Genomic DNA, 21,254 nt, shown 5'->3' on the forward strand with positions numbered 1-21,254 from the left:
GCTCGGCCGGAGCGGGACGCGGCCGCCAGTGGTGGCTGCACTGGAGAGCGTGAACTCGTCGACAAACAACGCCACCGCAGGGATTGGAAACCGAGCCTGCCGCCACGCCCGCCGGGCGCGAGGCAAGAACGCTCGTGTTGAGACGGCGCCGACCGCAAACTCGCCTGCAGCACGGCTGGGGCCTCCGCAGCTGATGCTGCATGCCCAAGCTTCGGCTTCACAGCGACGTGAGGCTACCGCAGTCCGCCGGCGGCCTCTGGCTGCGGTGAGATCATACCGAGGCGGCGATGAGCGGTGAGAAGCGGCGGCGGCGGGGGATCCGCCGGTGTGGCACGCCACAGAGAGCCCCAGGCCCGGACACGGGGGTGCGAGGGGAGAGGAGGGGAGGGGAGGGGAGGGGACGGGCGGCTGCGGCTGCGGCTGCGGCTGCCGACCGTCACTGGAGTTCGCCTCCCGCCGCGCTTTCACCCCGACCCGGCAGGCGGGGCCTGTCGCCCGCGTTGGGCGCCGCTCAGCGGGCCATGCTGGGCCCGCACCCGGCAGGCGGGGCCTGTCGCCCGCGTTGGGCGCGGCTCAGCGGGCCATGCTGGGCCCGCGCAACACGCGGCGTCGCCGGGTTCATCGGCGCTCCCGCCCTACTGCAGACGAGACCACACGAATGACCGTCGATGTCTGTTATCCGGGTGTCGGACAGCTGTTCGTTTACTTCCTGGACGCATTCGCAGACTCAGGACGTAACAGCCTAGCCATTAAACCTAGGCTTGTGTAGAATGGATAGGAAAATGTGCGCGCAAACATGTATGCCTGTGGTTTCCTTGGACACCTGATGCCAAAAATGCATCGAGAGAACGGCAAACGTCCGATTTTCCCCATTTTTGCCACGGAAACTTCATGAGAAACAATGTATGGTTAGATGATCTGAGTAGTAAAATGTTTAAGATTTTAAGGCCGATATAAAATAGTTTCGTGGTGAGGCAGCCTTAATTTAACGACAGCTCGAACGATTCCGGGATACGTAACATACAAGGGGAGGAGCCCCCACCCGCCCGCCTGTTCCTTTACACTGCCCTCTGCGCTGGCGAGAGTAATCAGACGCTTTAAGCTCCATACCATCGTACAAGGAATCAAGCAGTGAACAAGACAACTCCTGTCATTCTGAGCCGCAAAGTTTACGGCAGCAGGCACGAGCACTGGAAGCGCCTACCTTTCCGTGCCGTCGAGAGTTTTAATCTTGACCGGTATGAGCGCCGGCATTTCATAGGCGGCTCACCGCCCGCGCAGGGCGGGCAAGTTTTCACCAGATCAAGGACTTTTAATTTAATCAGCGGCGAGCAGCCGGGGGCGCCGTGTCCAGCCTGTCAATGGCACCCGCCACGGGCTGGCGAGTACCGGACGGCGAGCGGGCCTCAGAAGCTGACCGCAAGACACTGCGTTACGGATAATGCCGTTCCACACGTGGCTGCGCCATACGGCCGTCCGGTCTCCGCCCGGTCTCTGTCCGGTCCCCGTGCGGTCTCTGTCCGGTCTGCGTGCGGTCTCCGTCCGGTCTCCGTCGCTCGATTCCACGGTGGCAAGGCTCTCGGGCATGTCCAATGTATGTTCAATCATGCTGTCATGATTCATGACTCATTCCATCCCATCCGAAAAGAGCAAACAGTTGGTAAGAATGCTAATGGATAAACTCATGCTGGTGGGACTCTTTTCCAGTTCGTACTTATGAGTGACTTGGTTCAGTGAGGTGAGGAACTACGGTACCCAGTGAAGGATTACGGTACATGTGGGGACTGTCACCAGGCTCAGGACTAGGACGCAGTTCCGGATTCAGGCAGGACACAGCAGTAGTGCATGACGGAAGCCCAATACAAAATACGTAGTTCAGAATAACATGCGACAAAACCCCCTCAGTATGACAAGCCTCCGGAGCAAGTTCAACCTAAGTCTCAGTCGGTGTTCTACCATCAGGTCGGCCTAATCGTGCTGGCAAAAAGAAACACGTCAGGCTAAACCACCACATTACTAGCCCCCCAGCAGCCAGGGCCCGCAGATAAGCTTCCAGGCTGCCAGACCTGGTGTCTCCCTCCCGTGCAGGTTGTGAGTACGTACCACCGGCCGGTGTCTGCTGACCCCAGGCCAGTGACCGGCCGCTGTCCGCCGACCCCGGGCCAGTGACCGGCGGGCGCCAGCTGATCACAGGGCCTCAGATGACCGCCGACCCCGATGATGACGATGACAAGGCCCCAGATGTCTAACTCCGGGCACTGGTGCGTCAGAAGGTGTTACGGAGATGCCGCGTGTAGTTGATGGAAATGCGCTGTTTTTCTGCCGCTTTGTGTGGTGTCGCGCGAAGCGATCTGTTAATTACGACCAGCTACTTACAATGGGTGGCACTTCCCACCATACCCAGCAGTGATTCCTGTCTGCGTTTTATCAGTCCGAGTGAAGCGAATGGGACCCTGTCAAACTAGGAGCCACTTGGCGCTCGCGAGCCAGCTCGCTTTTAACAGAGCTCTTATGCTGAACGGAGGCAACTTGAGCGCCAACAGAAGGTCCTGAGCGCTAATAGAAGGTCGAGGTGCTTGAGCGCGAACAGAAGGTCCTGAGCGCTAACAGAAGGTCGAGGTGCTTCCCTCAAAACTCTGACACACCAGCACAGCCGCTGACTGCATGTCAACGATCAAGTGCCTGCGGCGATAGTTCGACTCTCATCCTCATGCTACATGGCTGCAGTTTGAACTGGTTGGCAGGACAGGGCAACTGTGGCAACGCTGCGGGCTCCCGCTCCAAATACATCCATCAAACAAAGTTTGGCGAACAAGAACACTATCGCTTCTTCTGCAGTTGCCATTCTCTCTTCTAATCGACGTCAAATGGCGTAGTTTGGATCGTGAATTATTGTCTTAGCTGCCCATCTCCCGTCTGAAATTGTTGCTGCGTGAGTATTGCGTCGCTCTGCGGTTTGGCGCGCCCGACTCAAACCGTCCCGAAAATGTTGATGGCCGACTCAAGACCGTCCCGAAAATATTAGTGGCCGACATTCAACCAATGCGTTAATATTGGTGGCCGACTCAAGGCCGCCCCGAAAAAAATGGTGGCCGACTCAAGACTGTCCCGAAAATATTAGTGGCCGACTTCAAACCATCGCGCAAATATTGGTGGTCGACTAAAGCCCACCCCGAAAATATTGGTGGCCATCTCTCAACCAATGCGTAAATATTGGTGGCCGACTCAGGGTCGCCCCGCAAATATTGGTGGCCGACTCTCAGCCAATGCGTAAATATTGGTGGCCGACTCAGGGTCGCCCCGAAAATATTGGTGGCCGACCCCTAACCAGTGCGTAAATATTGGAACTCGACCCGAGAACGTCCCGAAAATATTGAAGATCCACTCAAAGCCCTTGCGTAAATATTGTCACAGCAGAAATGACACTCAGAGCAGCTATTCCCCCACCAACTGAAAGTAAGACAACAGCTAAATGCTTCCTTCACTTACTGGGAAAAATTCGAAAACAAACGTTTACCGAGCGATTAACGAAAGGCAAGTATGTAAGTTTATATAGCTTAGCAACCTCAGCCCTCCGAACAGTTGTGTGATGGATGACGCCCTTCCCAAGCGGCTGGAGTCGGAACAGCGGGCGCCTGATGTAGAGAGGCCGGGAACCACACGCTCCAGCGGCTGCCCCTGCTGCCGGAAACACTGCCAAACCGTTACAAGCTCAGCATGGGAAAATGTATTGCGTTACGGTTAACCGGAAAACTATGCATAAGCAGTAGTCGATTCCAAAAATAATTTAATCAGGCAGCGCGACTCAATGATACCAGACGAGAAATTCATGTTTCATTGTAATTTAGATCGACACGACAGAGAACTTTGGGGGAACTGAATTACCAATGCATTGTCGTGCTGCCAAACGCGGTCGATATCTGAGAAGTCAACAGCGTTTCTATACAATACCTCCGCCGTGCCTCCATACCTCCATCGTAGAAGAGAAGTCTATGGAGAAGTGCACAGCAGAAAGTGTTGTGCCACAAAACCTCCGGCGTTGCCACACGTCTGACTTGCGAAGCTCAATCCAATATTCCAACACCGCTTCCACACGCATCCGGCCTCAATCGGCCGGTTGCCTCCACAGTCGTGACAATGTGGCTGCGTATACAGTGAGCCAACACGTTGCCTAACAACGGCGCGGGTCAGTCTCCGTCTACCCGTGGTAACATTCCGCAGGCCAACATTGAGCCAGTGCTGGCGGGGATTTCGCCACGTTTGCCTTCCGTTCCACGAGCGACACGTTTTGAGATCATGTGTTTTCCTGCAGGATAACAGTCGAAATGCCCCGGACCGAAAGGAATGTCTGGCACAGGCCACACCAAGATCCAGTTAGAGTCCAGTAGATCCAGTAGATCTGCGTTGGTTTATGCTGATCTAGTCACGCAAGGTACGCCGACAGGATTGACAGCATTCAGCTGAGAAGGAATACACAGCACTGGCACGGTATAGGTGTCGGATAAATTCAAACGACAGTGCAGCATGAATTCGCCCTAGCATCAATGCGTTTTATTGCCTTATTCACGATGCCTTAGGCTGAAATGAACTTCGCACTTCTCCACATTTTGCTGTTCCACTGCCGGCGTCAATTTCCTGTTTTTTTTTGTTTTTTTTTTTAATTAAGAAACCTAGACCTTCCTGCTGCAATGCCTGTTGTTTCGGCCTGCCGCTCCCGGTTTCACTTTACCAGGCGTTTACTGTTCTAACTCCAGCCATCTGTAAAGGCGTCCATTACAACACGACTGTTCGCTGGAGGCGGTTCATAGTACGAGTGAGCGTTGACACCCTGAGTACGTTGGCCCGTTCGATGACTTTAACCTCCATTGGGCAAGAGTAAAACGTTTGAAAAACAGATCGCTCACTCCGCCTGTGCCCAATACTGGTCCCTCAGCCCTACTATGCCTAACTTAGATAACTCACACTCTCACTCCCGAACTCACTGCCCATTACGCAGCTCCAATTCGTCCTCCAAGCATGACCCCATCACATTCGGCCGCCCCGTTTTTGTGAGACAGGAGCGACAGACCAATCACATCGCCCCGAGAAACGTCTTTAGAAGCTCACGCATCAGCCATAAACCCCGATACTTTCAAGGGAGCACGTGACACGCGTCCGATTACGCCCAGAATTGGTTTCAATTTCACCAGCGGCGCGCTTGCATCCGGTGGGCACCTCCACTCAGGAGAACCGCGCGGCCGAGCCCCACCGGCAGGTCGGAGAAACTTCCGGCGCGGAGTGAAATGATTTCATGCTGATGCGTCTTCAAATAGGCAGGCCAATTCTGGTGAGGAGTGTCGGGCTGGGGTGATCCATGCAGTCGTCCGCCACCGACACCACGACATGACACCGCGGAATGCTGGTCTGGTCGGCCGGCTTCGCGAGATCACGCGATTTGACACAGTCCAGTGGGCAGCCATCCGTGACAGCCACCACGGCGGGTAGGACAGGCGGTTCTCTGGTCTCCCAGACAGACCGGTGCCCGCCGCGCCGGCCATTACCGAGGGAGTGAGAGGCGGGAGAAATGAGCTCTCGACGCCCATCGTCAGGGAATACGAGTGACAATGTGTGGCACGTTTCACTGCGGTAATTGCCACATTGAGACGCAGAACCGACAGCATGTTCCTTTTCATCTCTTAGTTTCTTCTTCGATACTGACGACCTGTATTAAAGCGTGGACACGGGGAAGCCTTGGGCGCTCGGAGGCATTCTGGTATTTCTGCGTCCTAAAGTAGCGCAAGCACAACACAAGTGATTTCCGTCGCTTGCCGTGTACATTGACCCTACTGAGAAGCATGCATCAACGCCTTCAAAATGGTGATCGTTGGACGAAGTTTATATTACGTGAGAAAGGGAACGGCCGCAGGCTATTACGGACATACATGTGTACCACGTAACGTTATGTCCAAAGCCGCTGGACGTACATGTCGTTTTCTTAAATCCAGTGAATTGTGAAAAACTATATAACAATACCTTGCGGAAAAACCACGTGAAATTTGGAAATGCTAAACGGATTTCTATGCCCAAATAATCCATCACCTCGAATCGTCCGTTAACATGCCGTTGCAAGCGAATTCCAAGCTAAAATGGTCATAACACTGTCAAGGAAACAAACGACCTCTTTGTCGACTCGAAGCGCCATATCGGCGCCATAAAGCATGCTTCACAAACAATACAATCCAGTATGGCTAACACCAGAGCCGTTTGCATCTTGGTCTCCAGTCCTAAGTGCTCCAAAAGCATCCCACACACTAAAGCTGCGGACTACTTCAGCTCTGCTAAACGCCAATATGCCACCTGGGAGATCAGATCAGGAAGACCGTCCAGTCCTGTTCACCTCTCATGGCCGTGTCTGGCTGTCGTTGTCAGCCGCAGGGTGACATGCGAGGTCACTGGAGGTCGAGCCACCCACTGTGCGTGTCCCCACCCCCCCGGGACGAGGTGAAGCCGTCGCCATGGCTTCCGGCCAATGGTGTCGCCACGGCCGCCGGCGCCCAGCGGATGTCAGCTGACGGGGTGACAGAGCCGCGATCTACCGACACTGCTGCCGGTAGAACTGGCAGCGACAGCGCTGCGATCTACCGACACTGCTGCCGGTAGAACTGGCAGCCGTGTCAGGTGAACAGGCCTGGCGGCATACGGCGCCCCAGCCTGTCCAGCGCCACTGGTGGGTCAAGAACGACAGCGCTGCGATCTACCGACACTGCTGCCGATAGAACTGGCAGCCGTGTCAGGTGAACAGGCCTGGCGGCATACGGCGCCCCAGCCTGTCCAGCGCCACTGGTGGGTCAAGAACGACAGCGCTGCGATCTACCGACACTGCTGCCGATAGAACTGGCAGCCGTGTCAGGTGAACAGGCCTGGCGGCATACGGCGCCCCAGCCTGTCCAGCGCCACTGGTGGGTCAAGAACGACAGCGCTGCGATCTCCCGACACTGCTGCCGATTAGAACTGGGCAGCCTGTCAGGTGAACAGGCCTGGCGGCAACGGCGCCCCAGCCTGTCCAGCGCCACTGGTGGGTCAAGAACGACAGCGCTTGCGATCTCCGACACTGCTGCCGATAGAACTGGCAGCCGTGTCAGGTGAACAGCCTGGCGGCATCCGCCCCCAGCCTGTCCAGCGCCACTGGTGGGTCAAGAACGACAGCGCTGCGATCTCCCACACTGCTGCCGATAGAACTGGCAGCCGTGTCAAGGTGAACATGCCTGGCGGCATACGGCGCCTCAGCCTGTCCAGAGCACTGGTGGGTCAAAAACGACAGCGCTGCGATCTCCCGACCTGCTGCCGATAGAACTGGCAGCCGTGTCAGGTGAACAGGCCTGGCGGCGTCTCCGCCCCAGCCTGTCCAGCGCCACTGGTGGGTCAAGAACGACAGCGCTGCGATCTCCCGACACTGCTGCCGGTAGAACTGGCAGCCGTGTCAGGTGAACAGGCCTGGCGGCATACGGCGCCTCAGCCTGTCCAGCCCCCGGGGTCAAGAACGACAGCGCTGCGATATCCGACACTGCTGCCGATATAAACTGGCAGCCGTGTCAGTTAACAGGCCTGGCGGCATACCGGCGCCTCAGCCTGTCCAGAGCCACTGGTGGGTCAAGAACGACAGCGCTGCGATCTCCCGACACTGCTGCCGATAGAACTGGCAGCCGTGTCAGGTGAACAGGCCTGGCGGCATACGGCGCCTCAGCCTGTCCAGAGCCACTGGTGGGTCAAGAACGACAGCGCTGCGATCTCCCGACACTGCTGCCGATAGAACTGGCAGCCGTGTCAGGTGAACAGGCCTGGCGGCATACGGCGCCTCAGCCTGTCCAGCGCCACTGGTGGGTCAAGAACGACAGCGCTGCGATCTCCCGACACTGCTGCCGGTAGAACTGGCAGCTGTGTCAGGTGAAAAGGCCTGACGGCATACTGCGCCCCAGCCTGTCCAGCGCCACTGGTGGGTCAAGAGTGACAGGCGCAGCCGCTTTGTCGGGTCTCGACGGGTCAGACTTAAAGGGGACGATTCACTCTTTCCAGCTGGGATGTTCAGCCGGCATTAAAGGCGAGCATCGGAATGACGCACACTTTGTCAAAACGCGCTTGTGAGTGGAGTTCGCATAATGATAAGCGATAGTGTAAGCGCAACCTCATTCGTTAGTCCTTGCCATTCTTAATACCGCCATTGAAACAACGTGAGCTCCAAACCCATGCAGGATTTTCGAACGAGGCTAATCTTTAGCCGAGGCGCACTCAAGTGTCTTCTTTTGACCTCTGCTTTTTATACCCGTTAAGTAGGTTACTAGTTAAGTAGGTACTAAACGAAGAAAAGGCACCGAACGAAATTTCAGCTTCGGTTGACTGGCATTGTCCTGAATTTACGACGTTAACAAGCGCCAATAAATGTCACCGGGGATTACAGATGCCCACTAGAAACTTTATAGAAATTCCACTACCTCCCCATACGTCAGTCAGGGTGTAGTTTACAGCTTCCATTCATATATATATATATATATATATATATATATATATATATATATATAGAGGGATATATGTATATATATATATATTATATATCCCTCTCATTCACACGCACACACACAAGCATATATATATATATATATATATATATATATATATATATATATATATATATGCATGCTTGTGTGTGTGCGTGTGTGTGCGTGTGTATGAGAGGGATTGAAATCTGTCAGCTATATTTATGAACATCGACAACCATAAATGATCCTGATGTAAACAAAACTGCGCACGGTGTTTTCCAAACCCGACCGCTACGGTGTTTTCAAAACCCGACCGCTCGTGTAAGCTTGAGCGTGAGCAGGCTGCAAACGCAGCCAAAGGAGCCACCCCAGCACAGCGGCCGTGACCTCGAGCCGCGTGGTCCCCGCGCTTTCGCCGCTCGACTCGCGCGCGCGCGCGTAAAACGCGGCCAGTTTCACCTCGCTAATCCCACCAGATGAAGGCGGACGGGACGGCTTTAGCGCCGGCGCACGGGATCGCACCTGACCGCAGCCCGTGTGAAGTATGATGAAGTGTGTGAAGTGTCATCCGCTCACCATCCGTGATCTACTCACCGCGGTAAAGTGGATCACGAGCGCGCCTGGGGTTTCTCACTGAGGTCAGAGCCGTGGACTGCGCCAAACGACTGGCGACGGTCGGTGTCATAATTACTTCTGGTCGTGCGGCCCTGCTCACTGATCATGGTTACCACCGAGAGGCCCCACGGGTGCAGGTGTCGAGGACCTGCCTTTGCACCGCCCGCAGCGTGTACAGCTTCGCCCCCTCCCCCTCCCCCAGAACATTTGCCACGCGCCACGCCGCCGTCGCGCCGCTAGACGCCAAGACGCCGCCTCCGGTCGGGGGGCGCCCGGACAAAAGCCCGCCCGCCGGGCCGGGAAATGGGTCAGCTCCTGCCGCCGCTCGCGCCCCACCAGCCAAGGTCACGACCGGGCCGGCTCCGGGGAGACGGACTGCCGCCCCACGAGGAGGACGGCACGCGAGCGCGATAGGGATCTGTGTTGTGGCGTTACGCCACCGAGGCGGCGGCTAACGCGAGCTGGTTAGCGACTGCCGCCCCACCCCCTCCACGGAGCCCGTGTGGTAACAGCGCGATATCCGGCGGGGACAAAGCCGCCGGTCTTCGACAGCAGGCGCGCGACGAGGAAGGTGATCTCAGCTGATTGACCCAGTTCTGGCCACCGAGATAATGCCGTCCGTTATGAGAGCGTGCGCGTGTGTCCGTGCGTGAAAGTGTAAACGCGCCGTCACGTCTGGGCGACTCTGGGATGTTGTTTGACGCGACAGCGCTAATGCGGCTTTCTTTTGCCAGCTGTTGCATAACCTGCTGGACGTTGGACTGACACGGGATTCAGAGGTAATGCGCTGTACTTCTCAAGATGAAAAATGCTGCCTTAAGTTTCATGTATATTGCACCCCATGCCCGCCATGATTTTTCACGTCGTGGCCGCCACGAACATAAATTATTCTTTTTCCTGTGCGACTTAAAGCAAAACTTCCAATTTCACACACAGTTTAAACACGAGATCTTTAAGCATTTCACGGCACCTAAAGCACTCTACCCAAAGAAAACTCTACACCATCGTGCTTAAAGGGGAATTTTTTAAAATTTCAATGCCGGTTTCTACCGGCGCAAAAAGCTTACACCAAGATTATACAGAGCCACAGATATGTGCCTGACGAAGGGTCGGTCAAATGATGATTGGCTGATTAAAAACCGCTTACAAATCCAGCGGCTGTGCGAAGGCCAAAGACCACTGGCAGAGGTGGGTGTTGAACGTCAAGGTCGTCCATTAAGAGGAAGAGGATGTGGAATGATAAAAGAACCGCAGACCAATGAACTTTGTTTTCTGAAGCAGAGAGGCACACACGTGGAAACTCTGAAATCTGGGCAGGTCAGCTATTGTGTATGGTTGTGCAAAGACGACCATACACAATAACCGGTGAAGTTTCGACTGATAAAGTGCAAACCACCTCCAAACCGTTTGACAGGAATTCGCCGGTCGGATGTAACCCCCCCCCCCCCCCCCATGTCCTGATGTAGCCCGCGATCGGGCTCTTCCTCCGGCCGCCCTTCTCATCATCCTGCCGTTTGTGTAGTCATCTTCGGCTTGATGAAGCCCGAACGCATGGTCCTGCCGCAGACATCAGCAGCGACGACAATGTCCTCACGTGTGCACGCAGCACTTCATTGAGCTCTGGTTCACATCTGAGCTGTGGGGCTGTCCAATCACCTGCTGCCAGCGCCCCCAGCTGGCCGACCGCCGTCACCATCTCCTCTCCTGCACACACAACGCACGGTCGGCGACAACCAACAGCTGGCCGTGACGTCACGTCACGAGCTCCGGCCCGGCAGGGGATCTGGGCCGGGCGTGTCACGCACGTGACGGATGGGTCTGCGCCCAGCCGGCCATCACGGAGGTCACGTGCCGGCCAGGTCACGCGTGATAGCAGCTGCGCCTCACGACCGCACCACGTGACTAACGCGGCCGCCGGTGGCGCCCCGCGTCGGGCCGCCAGAACGGCGTAACTGACGCCGCACGCTGCGGCTTATACGCCGTTCTGCCGCGCCACGCGCAGGCGTAGCCGCCCTCGCCATCAGCCGGTGGCGCGAAGGTTAGACGTGCAGCCGGAGCCGCCATTACCGGCGGCGGCAGTCGACCGTGCTAATGTGCACGACCGCTATCATAAGTACGGGGTCGGAAAATGGCCCGTGGCCGGCCGGCCGGGCCGTCTTGAGAGGCCCGTCAACAGGCTCGCCGCCTGCAGCGTGCACCCCGCTCACCTTCGGCACCGCTCGCGCGGGTGTGCGCGACCTGGTCCCTGCACTGCACCCTGCGAACGGCGATCTGGGGCTATCGCCACACCTCTCGCTCTGAGTGCCGGTGATCTGATGGAGCGGCGCCTCCACAGCACGTCAAGTGTAACGATGATGCCACCCGTCCGAAGAAACGCGTGTCGGGCAAAACGCGCAGGCTTGCCACCATGCCCAATAAGTGCCCCAGATACGTGCGCCGGACGATGGCGTGTTTATTACGAAAGCGAACATCGATAGCTGTTCAATGACAAAATGAGCGATTGGGTGCCGCCAGTGGCCGACTTTCGGGCCAGATAGATCCCCATCTGTCGTCATTCCACGTGCGCTAATGTTTTGTTCCCAGTCGCGCACGGCGCCCATCACGGGTCGTCCGTATATACCTCACATGCATGCTAAAGAGCAGGGGAAGCGAAAGCATTCATCTGAGCCCGACCACGGCCGCGCACGAGAGAGCGTCGGTGGAATTGATCCGACCCGATCCTTATGCGACATCGAACACAATTCTTCGTGATGCGCAGCATTTTTCGCTGGGGAGGGGGAAGGGAGGGGGCACTCCTTTGTAAGGAGACTTGTGTACGCCACTAGAGACGGCCGTCGGAGCGATCATCCTCAGCTTCCTGGCGCCTGTCTGAGACAAGGCTAAAGCTACGTCACTTTCTTTTTTGCTTCGGTCAAAACGACTTTCCGAAACTGTGGAGGGATTATAAGTATAGCGTTTTGGCGAAAATAATAGACGAGGAGGCTCGTACTATGCGTTTATAACCTAATGAAGTACCTAGAAGTTTTCCAGATGACATGCAAATGTTCACCTGCTTATTCATCAAAAGCGAATGGTTGATGAGCCGCAAAACACCGTAAAATAACACGAGCTTGACCGAAGATAGACTTGCGATAACATACCATAACATGTGATAATGCTACATATATATATATATATATATATATATATATATATATATATATAACCTATCTATCTATCTGTCTGTCTGTCTGTCTGTCTGTCTGTCTGTCTGTCTGTGTCTGTGTCTTTCTCTGTGTCTATTTATCTATCTGACTATCCATCTATCTATCTATCTGTCTGTATTTCTATTCATCCATCCATCAATCTATCCATTTAGCCATCTCTATTAATGATGCACATGCTGATGATGTCCCTTCTGTCAGTCCACTTATTCAGGTCACTACTGCAGCTATGCACTCAATAGGTTAGGTAAGGTTTTTTTTAGCTACACTTGATTTGCGGTTAAATGTATCCAAAACAGCTTTCGACCCTCACGATGGCCTTGCGACACAACATCCATTTTCCACGTTTACAATGGTCATATAGCAAATGTTCACCGCCTCGCCGGCTACGCCTCACGGAGATCCCGAGTAAAACATGACTCCATAGCGTTCACTCCCGGGATGTCGAGCTGCCCCGCCACCAGTGTTGCGACTGAGATGGCTGACCAGACGCCTGACGCGCGGGACCAGCAGCCGCGGCGGAGAGGGAGGGGGGGGGGGGGGGGGGGGCGGCAGCGTCGGCGACGCAGGCCGCGCTCGGAGGAGCTAGTGGTACTCATGAGTCGGAGACGGCGGGAGGCCCGGTCACGGCTAGTGGTCTCAGCGGCTGGCGTCAGATACAGATAAAGGTACAGATACAGATACAGATACCATGACAGAGGAGGGTCGGGGAGACGTCGCTTTTTGTCATTTACATTCATCAGTCATCAGCTGAGGTAACACAAATTAGAGTAGATAAAGCGTGATGCTTATCGTTCATAACGGTTACATAAATATCCCATAGAAATAAACAAACAGAATGGACGCTTTCACATCTCTTTGAAAAGACATCACATTCGCTTTCATGCACATCGATTTCGCTTTGATGGAGCTAAGATCAGCACGGCTGCGAACGCTGCGGCGCCTCAAATCGCATCAATCATCACAGCCAACAGGCACAGAGCAGCATTAATTCCGACAGCCGAGTGGCAAACAAACACTAAGTGTTACGGATGGCTGGATCCGAGCGTCATATGTTTGGCGGAGCCTCTTTGGCTGTGCGCGAACAAGCCATCTGTAGGGTTTTACAATTTCCGGCAGCCCTCCTCCTAGTACCGTCTCCGGCCTCCCCACAACATCCATCACACGGCAGCACCTATAACCGCCCCCGCCCCCAGCGGGAGGCCTGATACGCGCCCGCTAACCGCGCCGGCCCTCGCGGCTATCCTCACAGCGGAGGAGCCCTCGCAATAAAAAGGCACGCGCGCGGACACCACGGCATCTTTATTGGGGTAGGCCCGGAGGGTCTGGAGATGACGAACGCTACGCCGGATACGCAGTTACAGGGATGGACTTCGTAAAAAGTGCTGGGGGGGGGGGGCTATATTTGGAAGGAAAAAAGGTCAAGAACTTCTCTTGGGCTCCTCTCCAGTGCTTTAGCATCGGGGTTGAGGTAGTACTACGGCTCCGAGCTCAAAATCGTGGGAGGGGGTGGGGCGGGCGGGCGGGGAGGGGGGATGCGAACATGCTCCTTCAAAGAGGTACGAAGATCCACAGAAGAATGTGATGTTCATGCATAAATAAAAAGCTGAATGCAGCTTGGAGCTTGATGGCGTTGTTTTGAGCCAGGTGACTAAGTCACAGTATGCTTTTCATTTGCTGCAAAACAGGTGACAACACAACGGGCACTTGCACCTTTAAGTCATGGGCCCGGTATAAAACACCCGACTGACATTGCTCATTGCAATGATCAACTAATCCAACTTATCTGCCCCTCGCGGCGCGCACGCTGTTCACATTAGGCGACTAAACCGAAAACGTAACTGCCACGACACAGCACACTCCCAGACATGCCACACCAACTGTGCTGCGTCCTTCCAAAGCCCCCTCTCTGTCTCACCCCCCGCCTCCAAGCTGTGTGCGCGCTGTGAGGGTTGGCCCGTGCCCAGCCTGTGCGGGTACTCACCATGAAGAGCCTTTAGGTACGCCTTCCCGGCGGCTATCAGCTGGCGCGCGCCTGGGTTAAACTTGTCCAAAATGTTCTGCAATAGGCGACGATGCATTAGCACCGGGACACAACACGTGCAGCAGCCAATGTATCGCTGCGAGAGCTCGACAACGTTGTTTATGGCACGCGCGACGCAAACGTGCCATACCAGGACCATTGAGCCTTTGTGCCTACGTAAGCTGACGACTATTCAGGATCACATCAAAGGTATTCAAGGCACATCGTGCTGAGGTCCATAAACTCTGCATTTGTGTGTCATCGTACAACGCATTTTTCAAAAATACTGCGTTTGAGTGAGTTATTACCCATTGTCGAGTAAACATTCTTGTTCTGATCTACCCCGCCCCCAGCAGCACCTGACCCGACCAGGGGCGTAGTTTCACGAAATGGGTTGCGGAGGAGGGGGCTGAACAGTGTCAGGTTCCTCCCTAGTTTTGTCCCACTTTCTTCCCAAAGTCGCGGAGGAGGGGTTACAACTTCGGCCGCCCAAGTTGGGTCGCTGAAGTCCCCCCCCCCCTCCCAACAGAAATGGATACCACGCCCCTGGACCCGAGCTTCCCAGGCTCGCTCAAGTCGGCTGCACGAGTCACTGGCAAATGACAACATTTACGTTTGGCTCTATCTAATGCATCCAAAAAGACATTTTTATAGTCCAAATGTTAGCCGCACACTCCGCAAACAAAATTTCAAAAACCCTTAATTTCCCTTGCGGACCCAATGGCCTACCCACGATCTGCTCCGTCTCCAACTGACCGGAGACGAATCGACTTTGGGTCGGCTGATGGCTCGGACCTCGCCTCAGCCGGCTGTGACGTCACTGAGTCTGGGTGCGGCGACAGAGAGTCGGCGAGAGTCCCACCGCCATCCCGGATGGCATCCAGCGGCCACCGCCGCCCGCGCCGCCCGGTAATGACTTTGTTGGACCGCGAGCCGCCCGGCCGGCGCCGACAGCCAAACTTTCCACACCGGTGTGACGGTGCCGCGAGGCGGCCGTCCGAGGCCGAGCCCGGCCGGGATCCGGCCAGCGGAGGGCTGCGGTGGCGGGCGGCCGTCCGAGGCGGGGCCCAGCCGGGATCCGGCCAGCAGCGGGAGCCGGGACCCGGCCAGCAGCGAGCTGCGGTAGTGGGCGGGCTCCGCGGGGTACGCGGAGAATCCGCAGCTGACGGACGTCCGCCGCGGGGCATGTGAAGCACACGCCGCTGACGGACACCCGCCACGGGGGGCTCCGCACAGGTGATAGGCCCGGCACCGTGGCGGGGAAGGCGGTGGCGCGTTGACAGACAGGCGAGAAGTGAGGTTTGACGGGGCAAATTGGAGAGCCTGCCTCCTACTAGTGCCCCAGGTCAAGTCGTTTGGCGCTGTCACTTCGCCGGCGCGCCAGCATACGGGGCACTGCTGCGTCCGGCCCAGACATCCGCCGACAGCTGTTCGTACTCACTCTCGTCGGCCGCATTGAGGCGAGAACGCCGCAAAGGGACCAGGCCGCGCTGTAATTGCCGCCGCCGCGCTGATAATCGCCGCGGCGGGCAGGATAAAAGTAAACCCGCTGCCGGCGGCTCTGGCGCAGACGCGCCGGAATCGGAGCACGGAAAGTGATCGGGGCCGAGGCGCGCCAAATTAGCCGCCACTTGTGCCAGTTGACAGCGGCGACGCGCGCCACTGTCGCCGCACAACTCCCATGGCTGCCGGCTTCCGCGCGGTAATCACCATGGCAACAACGAGGAGTGCACCCGCCGCGGGAGCTGTGGGCTGCGCGGTGACAGCTGCTGAGGATGTGCTGGACGGCGCGGTACTGCTACGGTGATGTCCAGCGTGCGGATAACTGACCCCTGGGGTGCATCGGACAAGTGCGGCACGTGGCGTGCCAGTCTCGTGCGATGCATCGCTGATACAGTCAAGATCCCAATTTAGATATCTCTGAGTGGAATATCTGCATGAGCGGGTCATTTTTCCGCCCAATTACCCGCAAAATTACACGTTAAGCGTAAACAAGGCTGCGGCCGCCGAGTGCGCGTGTCTCTGCGATAGAACAAGCAGCATCTCTTCAGCTGCCGGAGTTGTTGGTCGGCCGAACTAGGAGCACCTAGCCCAACACGGGAGCAGCGTACTCGAACCTCAGTACCAGTCTGAACGGGCCATGCCTGTCCGAAGTCCCGGGCCCTCCGCTGGTGCCGGTGCAGTGGTCGCATTCCTTCTCGCCGGGGTGCCACCGGCAGGTACGCGGCGTTTATTGACTTTGTAATAAGGCGGCGGCTCTCACGGAAACCGGAGCCGGGCCGATCAGCGCCGCGGTCCGCGGTGCCGACTGCGGCCGTTGCCGGCGTTCCCAGACGGCCGGCAGTGCCAGCGCAGGCTTCCGGCTCTGTTCAAGGCTCCGCCGCGGTACCGGCGCCGCTGCACTCCCCCCAAACCGCACCATATTACTGTGGGAATGCAAATTTGACCAGCTGATGACCCAGATGTATCCAGCGAGCTGAGGTTCGAGGCGAGCAGCTTGTGCTGTCGGCGCGATTGGTTGAATTTGGTTGAAATGGGGCTGAATAGCCTCTGTCGAATCAATCCAGATGTCCCGGCTGTATAATGATCACAAGAGCTGATGTCCCGACTGTATAATGATCACAAGAGCTGATGTCCCGATTGTATAATGATCACAAGCTGCCAATGAGCTGCCTTCTCTTCACATCACTGATGATTCAGTCTTCTTCGGCATATCCCAAGCGTATATACTTAAACCCATCGCTTAGGGTCTCCTCTTCACGGGTCTAAACGTGCGCATATTAGTTAATCAACGCCGAAAAAGCTTTACAGTGAAATTGAAATGACGCCATACAAAGCTCACTCATTGGGATGATGAATATGAATTGAGCCTTCACTAATTCACCAACCATTAATCACGTACAGACCAGTCAAAACCTGCCGTGCTTTGACTGCCGCGAAGGAACGGTCGGCTGATACAAACGGGTTCAAGGAAGTAGAGGGATGACAACACCCCAAAGGAATGCGGCGCATGACTTGTATTTATCTTGGTTCGGCTTTGACGTCATTACCTACGATAATTCACGGCGTGACAGTGTCGCGTAAGCTTCCTGCAGAGATTTCCGTCACCGGCCTGCAGTGTGACGGGAGTCTCCGTGACGTCCCGCACTGGCTCACAGCGCTGTCACGAATCCCCAGGAGCAAACATGGGCCTGGAGCCCCAGACAGATCACAGGATCCCCTGAACATGAAATCCATGAGATCTTGGATTCACCCATGGGATCCAGGCACATGTCTGCGGCCATGAGCTTCCGCATCGGCCAGCAGTGGGACCCGCTCTGCTGGTTCTCGTCTGGCGACCGGCTGGGTCTGGCGGCCGTTTGCGTCTGGCGACCGGCTGGGTCCGGCGACCGTTTGCGTCTGGCGACCGGCTGGGTCCGGCGACCGTTTGCGTCTGGCGACCGGCTGGGTCTGGCGACTGGCTGACCCGGGGAGGCCTGTCCAGCCGCCGTTCCACCGGGCGTGTTAAGCGGATCACGCCGGCCGTGCCGCGCCACGGACCGCTGGCCACCGACTGACCGGGGCCGACTGACCTCTGCCCCCCCCCCCTCCCTCCGCGCTCTCGTCCGGGTCGTCACGGCACTAACTGTCACGCCTGGCGTAGCCGGCGCGGCGGCTCATCCGCGCCCGTCTGGCCAGCGGGGAACGGCACGCGACGGTGGCCAGGGCGACGCCGGTGTAAAGGTACGCCACGCGGCTACGACCCCCGCTCCATCACCCCTGCATGCTGCCGAACTGAATACCACGGTCTGCCTGTTGTTTGCTCTCGACTCACGCAAGTTTTGGCTGAGTTTACCCTGGCAGCGCCGAAGTGTGGTTTCGTAAGAGACAGAATTGCGAAGATACTAGCCCAAGCATTGCTTGAATCATGTTCAAGAATGACTGCCTCGAGCGAAGATCCCGGGCCTTGAAAAAGGATGGCTTGTTCTTATCTCTCGTATCGCCGGGTTTCCGGCTGCGGCTTGCGACACCAGACATCGAGGTGTACGAGGTGTACCAGAGGAGCTCGTCTGCCCTCTAACGCCACCACAATCTTCAAATGATTGCATAATGGGGCCAGGCTTTATTTCGTGCAGCACTGCGGGGCCTTGCAAGCGGCCTTGCCATCGCTGTTATCTGCTATGCGATTGTGCAACCTCATGACAGGCTTAAAGAAACAAACAAAGCCGGAAATGCTTCAGATCCGGAGGGTACGAGCAAGCACCAGGCACCTGCCACCAATGCCAGGTTTAACAGCACTGGTATCGAGGTCCATCCCTCCACTGATGATTGGACCGCATAAAGGTATCAGATTACTGATAGCATCGAAGCCGTTTGCCCGCATTGCCTCCAGCGGCAAGATATTCCATTACACTGCCGCGCATAATGCGAAACCGGGTTGGTCTCAGCGGCTCCGGTGAACATGACCGAAGCGCTAGTACTACGGTCAGATGGCCCCAGTTGCGCCCCCACCACCGCCACCCCGGACCCTATCAGCAGTCCAGCTGCGGTGCACCTCATTAGTCAGGCGCCGTCCGCCACCCGGTCAAAGGTCACAAGGTCAGGGGTTCGAGTCGCCGCCCGTCCGCTTCCAGCTGCTGTACTTGTCCTACTGAGGGACGCTTGGACGGCCGCGAGGCGTTCATAGCCGCGCGGTTAGCGGCTGTTATATCGCCTGAAACGCTGTGAGCAACTACCCGGCATTTACAGTCATCAGTCAGTAATCTCCCGGCGTTTATTGGTCTGATAGCTGTTCTGTTATTGAGCTGCCGCGCCCGGTCTCCGCCCGGTCTCCCGATGCCAAGGCTAAAGTACACACTGGATGAAGACGTCCTCTAGCGCTATTAGTGCTGTTTTCTGACAACATTTTTGCGCAAGCTTCGCATTAACGATGTGGCAAAACAGCCGAAGCGTTGTATGAATGTTGGCATCCTGACAGAAGGACTCGAAGGGGACCCTCAGGCCTGCCTCCCGCGTGGCAGAGCCGACATTTCACCCCTAAGGCTTTTATGTAGGCGAATAGGCGCGGTACTCGCGACTTGCTTCCATGTAAAATACGCTGCCGAGCCCCGACTTGCCATCGGGTGCAACGCGGGCGAGAATGCCAGGGGCTGCCCACCGCAAGCGCCAGGGTAGGTCCTCTCGCGCGGACTGTTACACCGGTGGAGATGTTCACGGCCTCCGAAACACAGCGGCGTGCAAACGCGCAGGGTTTCCGTTGCACCACCCAGACCGGCTTGACATCCCCTGCATTACCGATGGCGCCGCGAGCGATGGACGCCGGCCGGCCGTGTGAGCTGGGATCGTTCCCAGCAGTGTAGTTATGTGATCGTCCTGGTGCAGCCCACACCGCTGCCGCCCGCAAGTCGGAAACCGGGTGAACCGGCGAAGTGGCGCGCTTTCTTTCCATGGACGCGGAACCCACTCGACAGGCCCGGCCAAAAAATTAGACGCCGCCAGCGGGGCGCGTGCAGTGGGTCGGCCGCCGCTGGACGCCCCGTGGCCTGGTTTCGCCGGTGACACCGGACCCGGGTGGCAGCCGGCGGTGATCTCAACAGCAGAGGATCCCCCACCGCGAAAGGCGCGCGCGCTCCCGCACTAGCAGCCAATGAGAGCGCGGCAAGGTCGGCCGACCGCCGCGGGCGCCCCGGGCGACTGACCTCTGACCCCGGCCGTGACCCAAGGGTGCGTGGGACGACGCGGCGGAGGCGGGAGGTGCCTATCTGTGCGGGGGCCACGGCTGCACTGCCGAGCAGGTGCGGTGGGTGGTAGAACCCGGCTCGGGTTTTCAGCTGAGACGCGCATTTGGACAGCGCTGACGCAGGGGCCGTGGTCCAGATGACTAGCGAATGAGTCGGACTACTTGCCTGAGGCGACAGAACGTCCGAAACGTCCGACCGGGCCAAATCGTAATGACATATTGTCCTACAGAGAAGAACGTGTTTAGTGAGCCCAGCCAATGAGCCCATCCGTCTAAATTTGCCAGCATTAGCTTGTCGGATACACCGGGAGAGGGGATGCGTTTCACAATAGGCACACAGTGCTTTGAAATCGCCGGTAGATTGACGACCTCATCGAAGTCTAACAATCTTAAACCAGAAGGGACGGGTGAGATATAGGACCAAGCCTGGCCAACGATAACTCGTGCATTAATTACACTCCTCAGTCGAAACATTAAAAAGCGCTTGCAATATTGTCAATCAACCACGCATAACAACCTACAGTCATTTCCAAATAGCAACCATGGTATCGGTGTAACGACTGTTCCCTTTTATGTGTGATAAACGCGTAGCTTATCGTGTATGCGCCCACTGTATCGAAGTTAGCTTTCGACGCTTCGCGACCTTTGGCAAAACTTTCCTCCAGTACAATCGTTTAGCTTGACGATACGGGAACAGCTTGGCTCCTCGTCCAAGCGGCAGGCGGCAATAAGAAATTAACTGCCCTCAAAGCGCTATCCTGTAATCCGTCGTAAGCCCAAGCCGCTAACTCCTACGCGACCGTTTGGTAAAAGGCGCTGGAGTTCACGGCCGAATCTCCAGCGGCGCCATCGCCATGGACCTTGAAGATATCGAGTCACATCGAAATAGGCCTGATCAAAGGCGTTATTTGACCCCTGTATGCTGATGTTATTGTTTACTGCATTTGAAATGCTCATGAATTGTTTGGTAATTGATAGCTGTTTTTTCCAGGCCTGATTCTGTACGGTACATCTCACGCATTTGCCATTTATCATGTCTCCTCTTTCTTTCTTTTCTCTCCCTTGTTCCTCCCAGATATTTCGTTCACCCTCAAGCTCGAAGTGTGAACTTGCTGCAACAAATTGACTGTACGCTCCGCAAAGAACTGTTTCGGCCGTGTTTTGTTGCAAATTATTCATGA

At 56.4% G+C, this 21,254-nt stretch overlaps 1 protein-coding gene across 1 annotated transcript in view; it reads right to left on the minus strand.

Annotated features, from left to right (window-relative positions):
- The window catches only part of LOC119113833 (brain-specific angiogenesis inhibitor 1-associated protein 2), a gene marked incomplete at its 3' end in the record, with an annotated part of 70,540 nt that overhangs the window by 31,932 nt on the left and 17,354 nt on the right, over positions 1 to 21,254 (minus strand). Inside the window, 1 exon segment of the mRNA XM_037238064.1 lies at positions 14,316 to 14,391. Within this exon segment, the coding sequence (XP_037093959.1) occupies positions 14,316 to 14,391 (76 nt within the window).

This window comes from Pollicipes pollicipes, unplaced genomic scaffold (assembly GCF_011947565.3).
Source record: "Pollicipes pollicipes isolate AB1234 unplaced genomic scaffold, Ppol_2.1 Scaffold_7262;HRSCAF=8765_pilon_pilon_pilon, whole genome shotgun sequence".
In the NCBI taxonomy this organism is placed as follows: domain Eukaryota; kingdom Metazoa; phylum Arthropoda; class Thecostraca; order Pollicipedomorpha; family Pollicipedidae; genus Pollicipes; species Pollicipes pollicipes.